This window comes from Piliocolobus tephrosceles, chromosome 5, assembly GCF_002776525.5.
Source record: "Piliocolobus tephrosceles isolate RC106 chromosome 5, ASM277652v3, whole genome shotgun sequence".
Lineage (NCBI taxonomy): Eukaryota > Metazoa > Chordata > Mammalia > Primates > Cercopithecidae > Piliocolobus > Piliocolobus tephrosceles.
In genome coordinates, this window is record NC_045438.1 from 162,906,094 (window position 1) to 162,928,719 (window position 22,626).

The 22,626-nt window shown below is 39.8% G+C and overlaps 1 protein-coding gene across 6 annotated transcripts in view; it reads right to left on the minus strand.

Moving 5' to 3' along the window:
• Positions 1 to 22,626, minus strand: part of FARS2 (phenylalanyl-tRNA synthetase 2, mitochondrial) — a 521,198-nt gene that overhangs the window by 316,362 nt on the left and 182,210 nt on the right. For all 6 annotated transcript variants that reach the window (XM_026456814.2, XM_023221126.3, XM_023221130.3 and 3 more), the window contains one exon: positions 19,058 to 19,189. In XM_026456814.2, coding sequence (XP_026312599.1) covers positions 19,058 to 19,189 — 132 coding nt within the window. The remainder of the gene's footprint in view (positions 1 to 19,057; positions 19,190 to 22,626) is intronic.

Genomic DNA, 22,626 nt, shown 5'->3' on the forward strand with positions numbered 1-22,626 from the left:
GAAGCTCAAAGGAAATGCTCATTGGAACATTTCTGATTTCGAGTTTTCAGATTAAGAATGCTAAATCAGTAAGTATAATGCAAATATTCCAAAATACACACACACACACACACACACACACACACACACAATCCAAAACCCAAAACATTTCTTGTCCCAAGCATTTAATATAAGAGATATGCAATCTGTACTACCAGGTATTCAGCAAATATTGAAATGAATGAATGCATGAACAATGAATGAATAAGTCAAATAAAGATCTAAACCACATGAGAACTCTTGCCTTATGCCAATGAATTCCAATAAATTTGATAGATAAAGGAACCCAGGAGAATGTTTATTTTTCTGAAACCTTATACTTTTTGGCCTTTCTCTTCTTTTCTTTATGATAATTTTCATATATAGATAAAATCTTAAGTCTATGACTTTTCCTTTTTTTTTTTGAGATGGAGTCTTACTCACTCTGTCAGCTGGGCTGGAGTGCAGTGGCATGGTCTTGGCTCGCTGCAACCTCCACCTCCCAGGTTCAAGCGATTCTCCTGCCTCAGCCTCCCGAGTAGCTGGGATTACAGGTGCCCACCAACACACCCGGCTAATTTTTGCATTTTTAGTAAAGACGGGGTCTCACCATGTTGGCCAGGTTGGTCTGGAACTCCCGACCTCAAGTGATCCACCCGACTCTGCCTCCCAAAACGCTGGGATTATAGGCATGAGCCATGGCGCCTGGCCAGTGACTTTTAACTTCACTGATGAATTCAAAATCTCCTACAGAGCTCTCTTACACTCTCCGATCTTTCACTTGCAACTATCTCCTAGATATTTCTACCTAGATGTCTTACAGACACTTCAGGCTTAAGAGGTCGAAAGCGGGGGTGCAACCTACATAGCTTCTCTGTCTCCATCTTGTGAAAGCGCATCATGAGTCACCAAGGCTAACGCAGCACCATCCTCCACTTTGCTCACAGCTTACCCCCATTCAATCCGCATATCAGATATGACTGCTTCACCCCAGGTCTACTTAATAGGCATGATGTCTATCAGAATTATAAATGCATATACTGTGTGATTTAGCAATTCCACTTCAAGAAATAAATCCTATAGATGTACTGCATGCAAAATGTGACACATGTACACAGTTATTCACTGAAACATTGTTTTTCATAGCAAAAGATGGAAACACACAGAATGCCTATCAAGGGAGCACTGATTAAATACATTATGGTTCATACACACCATGAAATACCATGCAGCTGTGAATAGAAATGGAATGCTTTCTAACGTTCAAACATCTCTAAAATACACTGTAAGTGAAAAAGAAAAGTAAAAAATATTGTATGCTGCTTTTGTGTTTAAGGAGAAAGAAAAATAATATATATTTGTATTTGCATTTAAAAAACTTGAAGGGCAGAAACACAGACATGAAAGCAGTGGGAGGAAGAGTGTACACACTCACAGGCACACTCGCACCCCAAAGAAACGCATGACTTATAAAATAATTGTACACAATACATGAAGAGGCAGACCCCCTTCTTCCACTTTCTCATCGCCTTCCCTTCCCAACTAAGTCTCAACTGGGTGCAATAACAACAGCACAGTCCATACTCCTTTAGCTTTGCGTACAAAGCCTCACACTCCAGGCTTCTCTGGATCTACCTCCCACCAGCACTTTCATTGTCACCTAGGCTACCCCAGCCACACTGCGATGCTCTGTCCTCAAATAGACATTCTGGATCTTTCGAAACTCTGTATCTTTGAATGTGCTATCCCCTCTGCCTAGAAGGCCCTGCCTTCCTATTGTCCTGGCAAAGGCCTATGCATTCTTCAAGATGAAGGTAAAAGAACCGCTCTTCAAGGTAATTCTTCTGGGATAACCTCCCTGATTCTGCAGGCCACTTGCCTCCAAGCATGATCACGTATCTGCTTATGGGGTTATTTGTGAGACTGCGTCCCTCATCAGACCATTCACCCCTTGAAGGCAGTTCTGCCTCGTTCATCTTCACTTGCCAAGCATCTACTTTTCTTACAAATGCTACTCATCCTCTCTACTTTATCCTCAATAAATGTTTATCCTCAGTAAATGTTTATTGAGGATAAGGTAGGGAGGAGGATGAGTAGCATTTGTACATTTTGCCTTCTTAGGTAACAAGAGCCTTCACCTAACAGATTGTACTTCTCTGGATAATGTTCTTTAAAAATGCCTCCGTGATGAGGAAGAGGTTATGCTAGTGATTATGATTTAGGTAGCTTAAGGTAGAGAATGGGGGTAAAAAGCGTGCTGTGGATTTCACCTACAATTCTCTGGAGGGTGTGCCAGTGGCAGAGTATTGCTCAAAGGTTCTGTGTGTCAATTATGCTTAGGAAAGCTGCAATCAGAACTAATCTGCTCCTTCAATCCACGACCTTTTCCTCATGCCAAGAAGGTGGTCCCCTTGCACATAAAGCCTGGTGATAACTCTTCAAAGGCACACAATCTGGCCCCCTCTCTGCCCACTGCTTCTGCTGCTTCAGCTCCTGCCCTCATCATTTAGAGCCTAGACAATTCTCCGGTTCTCCTTGTCTTTGAACTTGCATTTCTTCCACTCACACTCCACAGTAATGCCAGATTCCCAAATATCAATCTGGTCACATTATTTTCCTACTTTCAATATTTCAATGCCTCACTACTACCAGAAGGATGAGATGTAAGGTCTTTGATTTTGCATTCGTAGTCCTTCCGGAACTGACCCTATCTAGGTTCCAACCTCCTCCACCTAACTAACATGTTTCCTGGTATAATCCAGCGATCCATGAGTCAGTCTTCCCAGACACACAGTGCTGCCTCTCACTCCCTGTATCTCTGCACAAGCAAATGAGTAGCCAACAGCTGCTCATGACACAGCGGGGGAAATGGGTGACTAAGTGAGATGATGGCTATGTTAATTTGTTCCCCTAGAGTAACCATATTACTATATATATGTATCTTATAACATCATGTTGTATACCTTAAATATACACAATAAAATGTACTTTAAAAACCTCCTCTTCCCTCAGCCCCGTCATCTAAACTACTCAGACTTCATCTGTCAGCTCAAGCGTCACATCCAAGTATGAAGCTTTGCACAAGCTCTCGGGGAACCATTTCCTCCTTCAACTGTTACCATAGCACCTTGGACAGAGCAGCTTACCCATCAGCCTCTACCACCGGACTGGAAGTCCCCCAAAGGCAGAAACCACCTCGACATCCATAGTACCTGGGTATGGTTCCTACCACACAGATACTTAGAGGTTTGCTTCAGGGATGGAAGAAAAGAGGGAAGGCTGATTCTACCACATGAAGTATCAAATACACATAATGGATTTTGAGAGCTTTTTTCTTTCTAATGCCTTTGAAGCCCACAAGCCCTCAATTTCCAGGACTCCACAGACAAATAATCTAAAATGATAAATGAATGTTCTGAATTACTTATGTTAGTATCAGCTACTTCCCTTTGTATTGAAGGCATGCCTCAAGGTAAAATTTTTAAAGAGTATCTTACTGTCGTTTGTCCTTGCTTCCCCAGAAAACATTTCTATCAGCCTCCTAGTTTACTGTCAATCCCAGCAGCCAATGGATGAGCATGTCCCCATGTGTACTTCTCGGGACAGGATCCATAGAAGAAATCTTTTCATGAAGGGATTTTGTGGTCAAAGAAGTCTGGGAAATACTGCACACTCCCTCCCTCAAACAGAGCTGGTTCTTCCTAGCTGGGAGACACTCTCCAGACTTTTTCGGACCATCATTTGCCATACTTAGGTGATTACCAAGTCTTTATTTCTGAGAATCACCCAGTAATATCCAACTCTTGAATTATACCAATTAAGAATCACAATTTTAAAACCTGGCATAAATTTTGCCTAGTGACATTACCTGGGATAAATTTTGCCTACTGACATTAACTCATTTTGTCCACGGACATAACAACATGACCATTTCATGAAGACATTGCTTCCAGCCTAAAATACAGGAATGAACCTTGAAAAAAAAAAATGATACAAGAAAAACAACTTAGCAGATTGTGTTTATCCCCACAGTACCATAAATAATTCCTAAACTTCTAAATTGCCTTTTTGCAAGGGAGAAAATAAAACTGAGCCATTGAGAGCACATGACTACCTGCCTGCAAAGCTGCAGTGATCCCATGAAGCAAGAGTTTCATAAATAGTTTAAATAAAATCCAATTATATGAGTATCCTCTTTTCTCTCTCTCTCTCTTTTTTTTTTTTTTTTACGGTCTCTAAGAATTTCTTTAAGAGGAGGAAAAACCCAGATTAACCAACCATATATACCCAAGTCCTGCTGCTATGCAATTTTCTATGTGGTGCTATACAACAAAACACAATCCTCTACGGGTTTTATTGATATTAAGAACCTCTAGGCTGTTTAAGATTTGAGAGCTAAAAGGAAATCTGAAAATTACATAATTTAGGCCCCTCATCTTACAGATGAAGAAACTGAGACCCACAGGACTTGCCCAAGATCTCCAGCCCAGCTGGTGGCCAGGCCTGACTGGAGCCGGGTCTTCACCCTGAGGCCCATGTGCTTCCCACTGCACCATCCTTAGAAACTGGGGATTGTACTGAACAGCTGAGGGCAGAAAGAGTCATGAGGAAGCTTCAAAACTTAGGTCAGTTTCCCCCCACATTTTACTGTTTCCATGAGCCTGAAGAAAGAATAACAAACATTGGGATGAGGAGTGGGGGGTCCACCCACCCACACACCCATCCATCTAATTTATATATGACCATTGAGTGTCTTCTATGCGCTAGGCATTGTTCTAGGAACTGGAAATACCACAGTGATCAAAACCAAAAAATTCCCTGCCCTTATGAAGCTTACAATCCACTGATTCCAGAGTCTTCGACTTGAGACTGATTAAATTTAGACACATGGCACTAAGATTCTTTTCTTTTTCTTTTCTTTTCTTTTTTTTTGAGACAGAGTCACACTTTGTCGCCCAGGCTGGAGTGCAATGGTGCAGTCTCGGCTCACTGCAACCTCCACCTCCCGGGTTCAAGCGATTCTTCTGCCTCAGCCTCCCAAGTAGCTGGGATTACAGGCACCTGCCTCCACACCCAGCTAATTTTTGTATTTTTAGTAGAGATGGGGTTTCACCATGTTGGTCAGGCTGGTCTCAAACTCCTGACCTCATGATCTGCCCGCCTCGGCCTCTCGAAGTGCTGGGATTACAGGCGGGAGCCACCGCGCCCGGCCTGCACTAAAATTTTTACAAGGTTATATTGCAAACACATGCACGTGCATGCGTGCACACACACCCCCACAAGGATCTTCCATATATCAGTAGCTTTTCAAAAACCTTCCATATAGAGGACATTCCAGATAAATCCCACCCCCAATCCCTGTCTGGTTTTCAGAACCACAACCACAATCCACTAAAATAGTGAGAAACTATTTCAGTGGCTTCTCTGCAGAGGGAGGGAAGTAAAAAAGTCAAGCTCTTTCCAAATATCTTTCCTGCTAAGTTAGAAAGGGGGGTGAAGAGGAAATACTTGAGAGAAATAAATGAGCTGAATTTTCTGTGAATGATATTGGAAGAGAGAATCTTAAGCATTCTATGAGCCCTTGGTAAGCTGAAAAACAATATGACAACCACAATGTATGTTGTATCAGCCAGCTACAGCTGATCAACAAACCACTACAAAATCGCAGTGCCATCCAACAACCACCACCCATCTGCGGCGCCGGGGCTCAGCTGGTCCAGACTGGCTGAGCTTCAGGCCCTGAGGGTGGTTCAGGTCCACTCCACATGCTTCTTACTGTTCTGGAACCAGCAAGCTACCTAGGGCATGTTCACCTCATAACGGCAGAAGCTATAAAGGGCAAAAGCAACCGCTAAGTACATTTCAAGCCTCTTTTCCTGTCACATCTGCTAATTTCCCTTTAGCCAAAAAAGTTACAGGGTCAAGCTCCAAATCAGCAGGGCAGAGAAGTATATTCTTCCCATAGCGGACAGTGCTTCAAAGTCACGGGACCAAGTGCACAGATACAGGGAGGGGTGAAGAACTTGGAACAATACTACAGTCTGATAAAAGAAGGGACCACTTGCATCAATACCAACTTGCCAAATTCTATTTCTTTTCAATCAATCCACACCTTTTATTTGCTCACTCACAAACTGTCCCAACAGCCTCTACGTGTAAAAAGCTAATGGTTAGACTGTGTTATTGGTGTTGCTGTTTCAGGAATGGGAGAAGACAACGGGAAAAAGGATAACAGTTGAAAATGGAAAATTAAGTCCACATTGATGAGGGAAAAACTGGAAAGTTAAATGGAAATTGCTTCATATACCTGGCAAGCATACAAGACCTTAGACGTTGAAATGAACATACAGGACAGACTCTCAGCTTTCCAGATGTTTCTTATATCTAGAAAGCAGGCCACAGACGTATCACAACAGTTGCAAAAACATCAGAAATGTAGACATACACCACAGCTTAAGACAAGGTGCCAAAGCCTTTATTTTTATTACAGTAATGGAAATACCGGAGGGGTGGTGTGGATGAGAAGCAGGATTAGGGAAAACTAAAAAACATAGGAGGAAATAAATCCAATTCAGTGACAATGACATCACTGGACTCCCAGGCAAGCTCTGAGCTACATTTCCTAGTCAAACAAGCACATCCTAGAGTACGACTTCCCAGCCAAGGGAAACTGTCACCGAGGGTGGGACTAAATCTGACAGAACACTAGGAAAGAGAGGGTAAATGCTTGGAAGTCATTAAATATTTAGAATCCCAATGCTGAAAATATGAATGATAAGGCAATAACATGAGAGACTTAAACTACCAGAATCAAGCATGACAAGCGAAAGGGTTATCTTCATAAAACTTGCCAACTTACACCCACGCACAATCCCGGGCGAAGTGACTTTTTTGGAGAATGATGTTATATAAAGAAACCTAAAGCTACTCAAAAAAAGAAATGTGTGTGTGTGTGTATATATATATATATTCCATTTATGAAAGAGCAACTTAAGAAAAGAACAGAAAAGCCACAAACCTAAAGAATATAATTGCAACACATAGAAATGACAAATGATTAGTAAGCGATATAAATGTAGAATTCCTGCCAATCAATTTTAGAAGAGAGAAATGAGCCTCACCCAAAAGATGAACAAAAGAAAAACTATAAATGTCAAATAAATAAATAAAAATATGTTCAAACTTAACAGTAACCAGGTAAATGCAAATAAAAACCACAATATACCATTTGATTTAATTTATTATTTATTTACTTAATTTTTGAGAGAGGGTCTCAGTCTACCACCCAGGCTGGAGTGAAGTGGCGGGATCATGGCTCAGTGCAGCCTTGATCTCCTGGGCTCAAGTGATCCTCAAGCTTCTGCCTCTTGAGTAGCTAGGACTACAGGCGCACCACCAAGTTCAGCTAAAGATACTATTTTTCAGCTTATCAGACTGCCAAAATAAGTTGAACAAGGTTAAGTGTTAAAGAGGATGTAAAGCACCAGGGAACTTTAGAAAGGCTTAAGACAATGTAAATTGGGCCAACCACTTTGGGAATCAATTTGATGATACCCAAAGATGCTTGTAAGTGCTGACTTCTAGCAATTTTACTGCTATGTAAAATATAGCTCAGTGAAACTCTTATACCTATACATTCAGATGTACAAGAATGTTCAGCAGTAGCATTTGTAATAGCAAAAAGAAAATTGTAACCAAGCAAATATTCATTAAAGAATGGATGAATGAACTATGGAACATTCATCCAATAGCTGCAAAAAACAAACGGACTAAAACTCTACCTATGATAACACAGATGAACTTCACACGAATGCATGAAAACCGAAAGTCATTAAAGGATCTATACCGTGAGTTCATTTGTCAAAATATAAAAGCACATGAACGTTAACTTGTTTGACTATATAAATAGTAAAACTATCATGAAAATAAAGGTAATAACACAAAGTTCAGAAGGTGAGTGCTCACAGAAGGGAGGGAGAGAGGGAAGGAGTGAAGACACTGACAGAGAGGGAGACACAGAGGACTTCAACAAAGATGAGAATAAGTTATCATTTGGAGTGAAAGAATAAAAAGAAAACTTACAGAATATATTCTAGCATCCTTCCTAGTCTCATCAGAAAATGGACTGAGTGGCTGGGCTCAGTGGCTCAGGCCTGTAATCCCAACACTTTGGGAGGCCAAGGCAGGCAGATCACTTGAGGTCAAGAGTTCGAGAGCAGCCTGGCCAAAATGCTGAAACCCTGTCTCTACTAAAAATACAAAAATTAGCCGGTTGTGGTGGTGCACACCTACAGTCCCAGCTACTCGGAAGGCTGAGGCAGGAGAATCACTCGAACCCGGGAGATGGAGGTTGCAAGGAGCAAAGATTGTGCCACTGCACTCCAGCCTAGGCAACGGAGCAAGACTCCATCTCAAAACAGAAACAAAACTAAGAAAGAAAATGGACTGAGTCAATAGCTTCTGGGAACATGTTCAGTGACACTAGTGACCAGAAAAAAAGAAAGGGAATTATACGACCACCAGTATAAGCCTGATACTATGGCACATGCCTGCAGTCCCTGCTACTTAGGAGGTTGAGGTGGGAGGATCATTTGAGGCCAGGAGCTCAAGTCCAGCCTGGGCAACACAGTGAGACCCCCCCACTTCTAAAAAACAATAACAACAAAACACCAGTGTACATTTTTTTCCTGTTAAATGTAAAGAGTAAAGAGACTGATAATGTTCAATATTGTTAAGGGTGTGGAAAAATCAACACTTTCAAATACTGCAGGTACTTTTTTCTAGTGTGCCTATGAATATGCATCATAAACCTTGGGAGAAAAAAACAGTAATTCCACTTTTACAAACTTATCCCAGGAAAATATTAAGACAAGTGCACAGGACACATGGATAAAAATTTTATTGTCAACAACCCATCGATCTAATTAAAATAAAGAGCTTCTGCACAGCAAAAGAAAGGACTATCAGAGTGAACAGGCAACCTACAGAATGGGAGAAAATTTTTGCAATCCACTCATCTGACACAGGGCTAATATCCAGAATCTACAAAGAACTCAAACAAATTTACAAGAAAAAAAACAAACAACCCATCAAAAAGTGGGCAAAGGATATGAACAGACATTTCTCAAAAGAAGACATTTATGCAGCCAACAGACACATGAAAAAATGCTCATCATCACTCACCATCAGAGAAATACAAATCAAAACCACAATGAGATACCATCTCACACCAGTTAGAATGGCAATCATTAAAAAGTCAGGAAACAACAGGTGCTGGAGAGGATGTGGAGAAACAGGAACATTTTTACACTGTTGGTGGGACTATAAACTAGTTCAACCATTGTGGAAAACAGTGTGGCAATTCCTCAAGGATCTAGAACTAGAAATACCATTTGACCCAGCCATCGCATTACTGGGTATATACCCAAAGGATTATAAATCATGCTGCTATAAAGACACATGCATACGTATGTTTATTGTGGCACTATTCACAATAGCAAAGACTTGGAATCAACCCAAATATCCATCAGTGACAGACTGGATTAAGAAAACGTGGCACATACACACCATGGAATACTATGCAGCCATAAAAAAGGATGAGTTCATGTCCTTTGTAGGGACACGGATGCAGCTGGAAACCACCATTCTCAGCAAACTTTCGCAAGAACAGAAAACCAAACACCGCATGTTCTCACTCATAGGTGGGAACTGAACAATGACATCACTTGGACACAGGAAGGGGAACATCACACACTGGGGCCTATTGTGGTGTGGGGGAGGGGAGAGGGATAGTATTAGGAGATATACCTAATGTAAATGATGAGTTAATGGGTGCAGCACACCAACACAGCAATGTATACACATGTAACAAACATGCACGTTGTACACATGTACCCTAGAACATAAAGTATTAAAAAAAAAAAAAAAACCATCAACGTGGGAGTGGCCAGAAAGATCCATCCACAGTGGTCATGCAGCCACTGACGATGATGATGTAGATAAACATTTGGCAACATCAAAGGACATTTGTGTCACATTTCTTGTGGAAAAAATTATTACAAAAAATATTCAAAGTATGATTCTACTTTTTACAAAACATATAATAACTTCTAATTATAAGTATGCATAAAGATTTAAAGTTTTATATAGCGACTAAATTTTATAAAGAACCTAGCTTATGTAGGATCATGGAATTACTTTCATTTTCATTTTTATATTTTACTTTCTGAATTTTTCAGTGATTACAGATTGCTTTTACATCAGAAAAAAAGTCTTACCATTTTAGCTGTTTTGAAAAGGGAAAAAGGCTAAGTAAATATTTGAATGGGCATCTCTATTCTGGCAGCTTGAAAATACGTCACCAGGAGAAACTCGAGGCAAAACCTACACATGGGGCTGACGTGTATTTGTTTGCTTTTCTGAATGGGCACTAAAAAGGGCAAGACTGACTTAAAGGAAGAAAGGAAAGTTAGGAAGGTGAAAGAAAGGAATGGAGAAGGAAGGGAGGGCGGGAGGAGGGAAACGAGCCAGAGTTTCACAAATCTTAGACAGTCTCAACTAACTGGCCTCAAAAATGTACCAGGCTTAATTCTGATTAATAAAGTTGATAGAGTAAATAGACAAGTGGAGCCAATACCACACATTTCCAGCACCACATGTGTGTCACGCAATTATCCTTTCACCTGGAGTGCACACACAACCCAAACTACAGTTCAGGTCCATATGGGGGCATGAGCCCACCAGTCCGTCCCTCTCTCTGATTACAACCAAAATCTCTAAACAACTAACAAAGGACTCTGAAAAGTAAACAAACAGAAACATTATAAAGGAGAGTTAATACTTGGAAAGGCAACCCACACAGGGTGAAGTTCCTGCTTTGTTTTCTTCTCATATGATTTTGCCCCAAAGGTGAGCCCCAGTTGCACAGCTGCACAACAACACAGGCAACTCAACTCAAGGAGAAACCTGTCTGTCTGTCTGCAGATAAAGGGATTCTGCAAGTTGAGGAGTCTGAGGGTATGATCTTGGGGTAGAGAAAGCCCAGGAAAGGATGCCCACATTCTCTGTAGAAACCTGCACAGATATCAGCCTGACACTGGAGTGACACACACACAGCACAGACGCAAACCAGCATAGAAAAAGCTGCGCAAACCGAACTGAGATCTGAACCACTCACATAAGTTGCAGACTAACCCCTTAAGCACAGGATGGACAAAAATAAGCCCAGCAACAACTGACACTGAGAACTGAATCGCTGCCCCTAGGAAGCAGATCCCACCGAAAGCCTAGAGCTCACGAGGTTGATCACCCTACTAAAACATCAACATCACCGCAGATGACAGGATGCCATTCAGAATGTGCAATATACAATCCCAAATGTGTTTACAAACAACTGGGAAAATGTCACCAATTCTTAACAGAAATCAATCACAAGACGATCCAGACATTGGAACTATCAAAGAGATACAGGTTCAGCATCCCTAATCCAAAAATCCAAAATCCAAAATGCTCCAAAATATGAAACTTTTTGAGAATGGACATGATGCCCATTAAGAAACGCACATTGGAGCATTTTGAATTTTCGATTTTTGAGTTAGGGATGCTGAAACAGTAAGTATAATGCAAATATTCCAAAATCCAAAAATCTGAAACACTTCTCTTTCCAAGCATTTTGGATAATGGATATCAAACGCACTTAAAGCAACCACTGTCACTTTGCTCTATGAGGTAAACAAAAACAAACTTGATAGAAATGAAAATACAGGAATTCTCAGAAGAAAAATAGGAACTATAAAGCAAAATCAAATGTAAATTTTAAAACAAAAAAAAAGCACTGAAATAAAAATGTATTTGGTGATCAAGGCAGCAGAATGGAGACGACAGAGAACAGAGTCAACGAACATGAAGATGGATCTGTGGAAATGATCCAATCTGAAAAACAGAAAGAAAAAGATTAAAAAAAAAAAAAGTAAGCAGAGTCTCAGGGTCTCCTGGGACAAAATCAAAAGATCTATCGTAAGTGTGAGATAAACTTAAAAGGATTGCATTGGGGAGTTATACCTGATATAAATGATGAATTGATGGGTGCTGACGAGTTGATGGTTGCAGCACACCAACATGGCACAAGTATACATATGTAACAAACCTGCACGTTATGCACATGTACCCTAGAACTTAAAGTATAATAAAAAAAAAAAAAAAAAAACTGTACCTACACATATCAAAATCAAACTGCTGAAAAACAAAGATGGGAGGAGGGGGGAGAAGTCTTGAAAGTAACCAGATACCACAGTAAAAAATTATAATTAATAATTTTTTTAAAAAAAAAGAGAGATAACAGTATTTACAAGTGAAGAACGACTGAAAAGATTATGGCTCTCTCTTTAGAAACTATAGAGGCAGAAGACAATGGATCAACATCTTTAAGTTGCTGAGAAAAAAAATAAAAATCCATCAATCTGGAATTCTATATTCAATGAAACCATTCTTCAAAATAAAGGAGAAATAAAAACAGTCTCACAAAAAATAACACTAAGAAATTATCACCACTTGACGTGGTCTATAAAAAATGCTAAGGAAAGTTTTTCTTATTGAAGGGAAAATAATTGTCAGAAGGAAACAGGAGGTATTTTCAGGAATAAAGGAACAGTGACAGAAATGGTAAACAGCTAAGTAAAGACAAAAGAAAACTACTTTCCTCTTAAGGTTTTTTAAAATGCATATGACTGTTTAAAAGAAAAAGTGTAACAATGAATTGTGAGGTGTTCAATGTATGTAGCTGTAATATACTTAACTATAACAATATAAAGGCAACTGGGGAAGAAGGAAGACAAGGCGGGAATGGATATTGTAATATAAATGAAACAGAGTCCAAGGAAAGTTACCAGAGATAAAGAAAGACATTTCACAATGATAAAAGGAACAATTCCTCATGGAAACATAACTACTACGAAAATATATGTACCTAATAATATGGCTTCAAAAAAAATAAAGAAAAATTGACAGATAAAAGGGTAAAATAGACAAGTCCATAATCATAGTAGAAAATTTTACTCTTTCCTGAGCAATTGATAGAGTACTAAGACCGAAAAATCAGTAAACATAGAAAGAAGAGCTAAACAACACTATTCAATTACCTTGATGTAACTGACATTTATAGAACACTCCACTCATAGGCTTTTTGCCTCTAGAAAATGGAAATATATGTCCACACAAAGAATTTTACAACGAAACACTACTCCAGATAAAAAGGAATAAATTGATACACACTACACACAACATGGATAAACCTCAAAATCATTATACGCTGAGTGAAAGAAGCCAGGTATAATGAATACACACTGTACAATTCCATTCACATAAAATAGTAGAAAATCCAAACTAATCTATAATGACAGCAGGTAGATCAGTCATTGCCTGAAGACAGGAGCAAGGGGAAGAACAGATTACAAAAAGGGCATGAGAAACAGCTGGGAATGAAAACATTTATCATCTTGATTGTGGTGATGGTTTCACTGGTGTAAACATATGTCAATAATTGATCAAATTGTATACTTTAAATATGTGCAGCCCATTACACTTCAATTATATCCCCCAAAAATTGGGAAAAATATTCAACCTATGCTATAGACAGAGTTTTCAAAATATGCTCTGAATTGGGCCATTCATAAGAATTATCTAGGGTATTTGTTTAATATTCACATCTTGGTCTCCATCCCAGACCTCCAGATTCTGATGCTCTATGAACAGACATTTTAAATAACCTCTCCAAGTAATTACTAGTCACACATCTGCGAATGACCACTTAAGGCCCAATTCAAAGACCGCCTCCTTTATGAAGCCTCTGCTGATCCAACTGATAGACATAGTTCACTTTTCTCATCTCACAAAGCTCATTCTCACAAAATGCATTTATATGCATGACTATGTTCTAATGATATAATCTTCTCTGCCCTAGTACACAGAACTACAAGTTTTCACAGGGAGAAGGTATATTTCATCCATTTTCCTAACTTCCTCTGCCCAGCACAGTGCCTTGCACACAAAAGACACTAATTATATAAATGGCATATTTATTACTAGTACTGCCTTGGGTCATGCGATTACAGATTCACCAACTTAGATCAACAACACTGAACCATGTTAAGTGGGTGTAGAGGCTAGAAAGATCAACTACCAGAGAGAGGGGCAGACTGGAAATAGATTCATGCTAATATAGGAAAAGCAAAGAGAAACTACATCTCTCCTTGCAAACAAGAACCGAACTAACTCTGGGATGCACATTTCAAATACCTATCGCATCCATATTCCATCCTGAATGCAACCAGGGAAAGGCCTGGCACCACCTTCTCTAACCCGTCTCTTCCCCACACATTCTGCCCACGGTACCCCGTTATGAATACTTACCACATGGTACTGTGATCATTTGTTTATACGTCTGTGTGTGCTGTGATATTTTCAAAAGCAGGAGCAATGCTTACTCACTTTGATATAGCCTTAGAAGGACTTCAAGAAATATTTGATAAGCAAGTCAATAACGATCCTTTAAAACCAGAAACTGTTCATGTACCTGTTTACAAGGTTTTCCCAAAAGAGCCAATTTTTAAATTTTGACAAAAAGGTAAGGAAGGAAATTTCATTTTTAAAAAGATACTTTTAACTATCAAGCTTCTTCTCCCTCTTGGCCCACGTAAAATCTTCTAAACTTCACAGGGGCAAGGAATGGTAAATTCCTTCCTGGCACGATCATGGCCCATAGCTGTCCCAGTGATGGTTTTGGACGTGTGCTCCATTTACTATGTGAAAAGACACAGCAGCCTGAGTCAACCCAGTGGGAGGCAAGTGTGTAGTATTTGGGGACGTGACTCAGTACTGTCCTCAAAATACCTCCCTAAGAGAAAAACAACCAACTCAGCCTGAAAACAGTCACCACTCACATCAAAATCACTCAGTCTAAGGATCCTGAAAGCAACGGTGAAGACACTATGACTTAGGGAAGAAGAATAAAGTAAAATGCTAGAAGCCATTTAGAAGGCCATGTTCCACACATAAAACACATATATGCCACAGTCGCTTAAATGTGTAATAAAATGTTTTTACTGACTGTTCAAATTAGCAATCTAATTTCATGCTTTAATTAAACACACTCTACCACAGGGAGAGAACACACATGGGGGCATAGCCCTTCCATAGAGGTAACTATAGAACAAATAAAGTTTTGTTTGCTATGTATTTGTTTCATTTTATTTCAGTTCTTTCATTCTATGTTAGGCAGAATGATTTATTTGAAATGCATTCTTAGCAACTTCAAAATCATGCAATTTACTATTTGGGGAGCATAGCTTATTAGTTAACTGTTGTCAGAAAGACTTGGCAAGTTTCACTAGCACTGTCTAGCTATTTGATCTGAATTACCTTTCTCCGGTTCTGTAAAACACGGGTTATAATAGCATCTACCTTGGAACCTTGTTAGCAAGGTTAAATGAAAGAAAGCATATAAAGCATGCTTTATGGGATGCTGGCATCCAGGAAGGACTCAACTGATGTCTGCCACTATCATTGCTCCATCAGCTTCTTTGCTTTCTGGTTATTTTAGCACTCACCTGATTCTCTATAAGAACCTTAAAGGGGAGTCATCAATTATATTGTTTCTTGGAAGTTCTCTTTAAAATCAGAAGGGAATGAGGAAAAGTAAAGAGAGGGAAAGAGCAGGGGTGGGGAGGAAAAAGGAAGGGAGAGCAGGGAAGCAAATACAGAAGAAGAGATAGAAAGAACAGCAAAACTGAACGAGCAGGATAAAGTACACATATTCGGTCTTTCTCCATGCCACACGAACTCAAAAAACAGCAAATTAGCTGCACTTGCAAATGTCTGTGGTTAGTGACTGCCAGGCAGTTTACAAATTTTAACTACAGCCATCCAAACACCTTTGAATTTGAGAACACAGAGCAGAACTGTGTCATAGTAACTTCAAATTCAAATAGCAAAGTCTACACAGAATCTCTTCTATAAAGTTGTCTCTTCTTCCATTTCTTTCGTTTCCCTCTCTTGCGAAATATTTAACTTAAATGTTATGGCTGGGCGCAGTGGCTCATGCCTGTAATCCTAGCACTTTGGGAGGCCAAGGTGGGTGGATCACCTGAGGTCAGGAGTTCGAGACCAGCCTGGCCAACATGGTGAAATCCCATGTCTACTAAAAATACAAAAATTAGGCAGGTATGTTGGAGGGTGCCTGTCATCCCAGCTACTCGGGAGGCTGAGGCCCAAGAATGGCTTGAACCCAGCCAGGGGGCAGAGGTTTTAGTGGGCTGAGATCGTGCCACTTTACTCCAGCCTGGGCAACAGAGTGAGACTCTGTCTCAAACATTAATTAATTAATTAATTAATTAATTTTTATGTGTACAGTTTCCCCAAAACTCAAAGCACATCCTACCATCACTGTGAATCTCTGAAACATATTTACAACTTAGGTGTCTTTTTCACTTTATCATTCCATTCAAGAATATCTAACATGGCTGATCTAATTGCAGAACAGCAGCCTCATTAATGTGCAATAATGACTTTGAAACCTGTTTCAGATAACAATATTCAGCCAATTACTGTGTGAATCAACCTCATAAAAACTCATCAAGGATATTGGAAACCATGCAAGGAAGTACAATTCCAAGCGACAACTGATGTGTAAGCTGATCGTCCCTGATTTGCTTTCTGAGCTCCAGCCTCCTGACACCAGGCATTGCTGGGAGGAAGCCGAGCAGCCATTCAAGTCTTTTTCTAAAAAACAAAACTATCAAAACATCACAGAGGTATTTGAAGTCAGCTCCTACTTAAGGAGAGATTAAGTATTTCATATTCACGCCCGGTATTTTATGTTTTCTGTTGAGATGCATATACGTCTATTAAGCTGATTTTCCTTTTCTTCCTGTTTATTACTCTTACTTTTCTTTTTCCCTGTAAAATCACTCACTCAGTATAAAATCACGGACACAGACATGACTACAGGTCAAAGAGGTAACAAATTACATTTGGTTAGAAATTGTTTCTATGACACGCAGGAACAACTTCTGTTTAAATATTTCCTACTACGGGGACCCTCTGTTGATACATGGCTGTAACCATTAGAAAAATTTTAAGTATAACAACATCAGCAGTGAATTTTTATTGAATGTTCACTGTGTGCCAGACCCTTTGCTAAGCACTTTGGAGGAATCCTCTCCATCTGTCCCCATAACGGAACTCTGAGGGTGTATCCCTGCACCCGTCTGAACCATGAGAAGGCCAAGGCTCATGGGGTGATGAACGCTGCCTAGAGATACATAGCTGTTAATGAACAGAGTTGTGACAAAAACCCTGGGTTTCCAGACACCTAAGCCCAGGCCTCACAACTGCTCCTCCCAAGTCCTGACGTCAACCCCTGTGCTCCCTCTCCTCTAGGACAGCTCTTCACCTATTTTAAAACTGTCCACGAAGCCTCCAGCCCTGTGCCAGGCTTTCTCCCGAGGCTTCCTCAGCAGGATGAAGAGGAATCTGGGAACCTGTGGAGTCCAGGCCTCTGCAGATAGACAGTACCTAAGAGTAAGAAGGGAAGGCCAGGCCTCCAGTCTCCCAGCCGAGGTAACACAAGCTCCTGCACTTGATGCACCCTGCCTGCTCATCCTCATTTTCCAAGCCCATCCCCACATATATGTCCTTACCCATGGTCTATTCACATTTCTTAGCTACCAAGAAGGACTCCTCTTCATTCTGCTACAAGAGGCTGGGCGGTGAACCCTGAGTCAGAACTGCCCTCCAAGGCCAAGCAGCAAGTGTCCTTCTAAGGGAGCAGAACAAGAAAGGTTTCCTGAACAATCTACATCAGTTCCTCACTGCTCACGCAGTGAGCTCACATGCCCAGTCCAAACCAACTTTCCCTTTTTTTCTTGGAGGATTTATACTCTAAAAAAAAAAAAAGGAAAAAAAAATTTAAATTTAATATAAATTTTTTTTTTTTTTTTTTTTTTTAGACCAAGTATTGCTCTTCTGCCCAGAATGGCTAGAGTATAGCAATATCGGCTCACTGCAACCTCGGCCTCCCAGGTTCAAGTGATTCTCATGCTTCAACCTTCCAAGTAGCTGTGATTACAGGCACACCACCACACCAGGCTCATTTTTGTATTTTTATTAGAGACAGGGTTTCACCACATTGGCCAGGCTGGTCTTGAATTTCTGACCCCAGGTGATCCACCCACCTCAGCCTCCTAAAGTGCTGGGACTACAGGCACGAGCCTGTAATATTTTTAAATTAAATTCAGATAGTGACTTCAAAAAAGTACTAAATTCAGACAGTGACTTAAAAAATCAAATTCAGATAGTGACTTTAAAAAATGCTAAATTCAGATAGTTACTTAAAAAAATACTAAACTCAGATAGTGACTTAAAAAAAGAACTCACAGCAACGGTCTGACAGAAAAGAGCCAGACAGATCTTTCTGAAATGCCTATAGATATGGGTAGAATTCAATCAGCAACCTTGTGTTTCCATTTTCTCCCAGTCAGGTGGCACTGCCTATGCAGACGGAGGTGATGGATTAAGCATCATGGGCCTATGTGTTTTTACACTGCATTTTAGTGCATTTATAAAATACTTGCTGAATTTGGGACACTATACTAAGTGCAGTAAGAATAAAAATGGATTATGCATTGTCTTTGTTCTTAAATAGTCTGAAAGACAAACTACACTCCTGTGACATGCAGCAAATGCCTTTGGGGCAATTACAAAGCAACATATCAACAAATACGAAATCACAAAGTACAAATCCAGCAGCCAAGTGCTCACAAGGAGGATCTCCAAAGACAAAGAGCCTTCGCAAACAGATATGTGAGAAATAAGTTTTTCCAGGGCTTAGTATCAAAGACAAATCTAGAGGGGAATCTGAAGAGAGACCAATGATGCTGCTGTCCCCATAGAAGTATGTAAATACCTGCAAGTGTGCAGTGGGGCTGCCTGAGAAGGGAGGGTTCCTTTAGAGCATGTGTAAATAAAATGTGGGATTCTTTTGTACCTGAATTGACCAGTTGTTGTTCCATCACCCCGCAGCCAAGAACTTCCAGCCATTCTCCATGAAAGTTGATCTCCATCTCAAAGGAAGGATGTGTAAAAGGAAAGTAGCAGTCTACCCATCTTATCTCCAGCCCTGCAAAGTTACCAAAGAAACAAATAAGTAGTGTTAAATAGCTGTCTGCCCTTTCTTGTGATCAAATTTTCCCTTCCACTAATGACACCAATTACTACATTCTGAGTAAAATAAATAGCAAACAAACTAATTTGCAACATGTTAGGGTGAGGCAATAAATCTTAAAACTTGTGAAAAACTGGGCATGTCTTCTCCAATATAAAAAACACTTTGTGTAATTCCAGGACCCTCTGAAACCAAATCAATCACTTGTCAAATCCCTACCACCAGCTGGCAGAAGAAAAAATTAGGCCAAGATCATGGGAAAGCAAGTAATTCTGTTAGTTTCTATATATGAAAATGACATTATTTCAGAGTTAAAAAAGTATATTTTTACCATATATTCCTCCAAACTTATATATCAACACTATGACCAATTTAAGATAAACTGATCAACTTTTACTTCCATAAGTATACATAGATATATATATTATTTTTAAGTTTATAAAGCTAATAAAAAGTCAGATTAAACCAAATCAGTCAATTTTAAGCAAAACATTTTAAAAGTCCAACATTTTTCCTACAGATGAATGATAAAAAGTACATATGCTAAACGCCAGAATGAATTTCTAAATAAGCACACATAAATACAGCACTTTTGAGAAAAAGTGCTGTAATTTAAGCAATGGCCTTACTATTTAACCAGGGGAAAGACTAATGAATTTAAAACAATTAAAGCCTGCAAAGAGCAGAGGCCACCAAAAGCAGTGAAACCATATCAGAGAGTCTCCTAGGAACTCAATGCCCACTGAGAAGAACACAGAAAAAAGTGGGCATTTTGACAAATCCTATGTTCCTGTCCCTGTGCCCCTTCCCCTTCCCATATTGACCCTTTTTTTAGGCAACACTTTGCTAAAGTACTCGATTCTCCACGGTAATACGGACATGCCCCTCGTGAATTTAGAATACTGTATGTTCTCACCCCAAACTACCTACATTTTAAAAATCTTGTGTAAATCACAATGTGAAGCAAATAAAAATAATGACAAAAATGGCTTCCATCTATTGAAGACTTACTATGCTTCTACCAACCCATTTCATAGATTCAGGAAGAAAAAAAAAAAAAAAAGGCAACTGTTTTGCCCCAAGTCCCACAGCTAGCAGATGACTGGGCCACTGTGCCAAACCCAGGTCTGCTCTGCCCAAATCCAAAACCCCTGCTCTTGCTGTTTTTTTGCTTTGTTTTGTTTTGTTGGATAGGATCTCACGCTGTCACCCAGGCTGGAGTGCAGTGGCACCACAATCATAGTTCATTGTAACTGCAAACTCCAGGGCTTAAGCAATCCTCTTGGCTCAGCCTCTGAGTAGCTGGGACTACAAGCACGCATCATCATGCCTAGCTAATTTCTCTAATTTTTTTACTTTAGAGATGAGGTCTCACTGTGTTGACCAGGCTGGTCTTGAATTTCTGGCCTCAAGCAATCCTCCTGACTCAAACTCCCAAAGTGCTGGAATTACATGTACGAGCCACAGCACTCGGCCCCAAAACCCAGCTCTTGACAGTTAAAACATAATTTCCTGCCCATCAGCAAAGATATTTTGAGAGTCAAACATTAGATAAGAGTGTAATTATCAAACACAGGGGGCTTTCCTATGCCCCAGATTCCACAGTAGAAGGCAGATTTTTCTTTGTTTTGTTTTAATTGCATTTATTTTCCTTCTTACCTGCTGTCTATGACAAGCGTCAACTGATTTCTGTTTACAACAGTCATACAATATTTCCCCTTCTTATTTTCTCTGTGGTATAATAGACAAACATTAAAGTGCACAGATATAAATGTACAATGTGACAAATATTGACATACGTATGCACCCATGATACTGCCACCACAATATAACCATCACCTCCCAGTTTTCTCATGCCCCTTTGTAATCCTACCTCCCGCCCACTGCCCCACTCTTCTCCCGACCCCCGACATCCGCAGGCAACCACGGATTTCTTCTGTCACTATACATGAGTTTGCATTTCCTAGAATTTTATAAAAATGAAATCATACAGAATGTACTCCTTTTTTTCTGGCTTCTTTCACCATGGCTATTTTAAGATTCACCTGTGTTGTTGCACCTATCAACAGTTCATTCCTTTTCATTGTTGTGATCGCATCAACACTTTTTCTAACTGGCAAAAAAAAAAAGCTGGTCTTGTTGCAGGCCATTGGAGAAATGTCCCCAGGTCCCCCAGAGTAGTCGACTTTTCTGTGTGGAAGCTCGGACATGCAGAGCCACTGCTTATTTGGGATTGTATTCTGAGAAGAAGGAATTTATACACCTGTATCCTTGCCCATCTTTAGGACCAACAATTCCCTATCAATATTTTTGTAAAAAGCACCAGAGACAATCCTGCTAACAAACGGAAATGTGTGATGCCTTGGGACATGTAAGCTGAGTGCAGAAGGACTGACAGACAAAATAATTTTTATCTTTCTTTTTTTATAACTCTTGGCAGGTAAGCAAAAAACATTTTATGAGAACAGTTTGGAACGATATATTTTGTGTACCTGGCTTTTGATATCTGGCCTGAATTTTACCAAAAGCAGGAACAGGACTCAGGGTTAACATCATGATTTCATATAATTAAATGTAATTAATTGTATGTAATTAAACATTACCTAAATGCTTGGAACATAGCAGTAAGGTAAGTTCTACACAAGTTTACTTTCTCAGTATGCCCTTAGGTTCTGTTAAAAAAAAAAATCATTTTGGATAGGCTAAATAAATACGGAAGAGTTCAGTTATACAACTTCATCTCTCACAACTGTAATATCTTAGGTTCCCCTAGTCCAAGAAGAAGTCATTTCAAGACATTAATAAGCACTCAAAACAATTACAACTGTTGATTAAAGTTACTCCATAATCAACGTTTATTAAACCCTAACTAAATGTCTACTGCATATGGTCTCATGGGAAGCTGGGTCTCCACAGAGACAGGTCCCTGTTTACAGACACCCACTAGAGCTGCTGGTGCCGATGGCATCAGCACAACTCAAGGACAGAATTGAGAAGTAATGTGATGGCTCTTTCCTTCTCCAGGAACCTTCCTTCACTGAAGGGCTTTTGCTTCACCACTTCTATAATAAGAAAAACAATTATAGCTTTGGATGGAAAATTTCTGTAATGTTGAACAAATTATTAAGATAAAATATGTTTTATCAACCCTTGCTCTTTTTTTGGTTTAAGATCTCAGCCACCACAGTCCTCAGTTTCTTCCTCCTCAAGCATCCTGCAGGCGTCTTTTTTGACAACAACGAAAGTAACTGCTCCACAGTGAAAACTACACATAGCAAAGCAAGAAAAGCAGGGAAGTTGGCCAATGCTTTTCAGAATCCACCGAGATGATAAACACTAACAGTTTAATGGAGCAGAACCTACTGATAACACCATAGAAACTAAAACGGAAA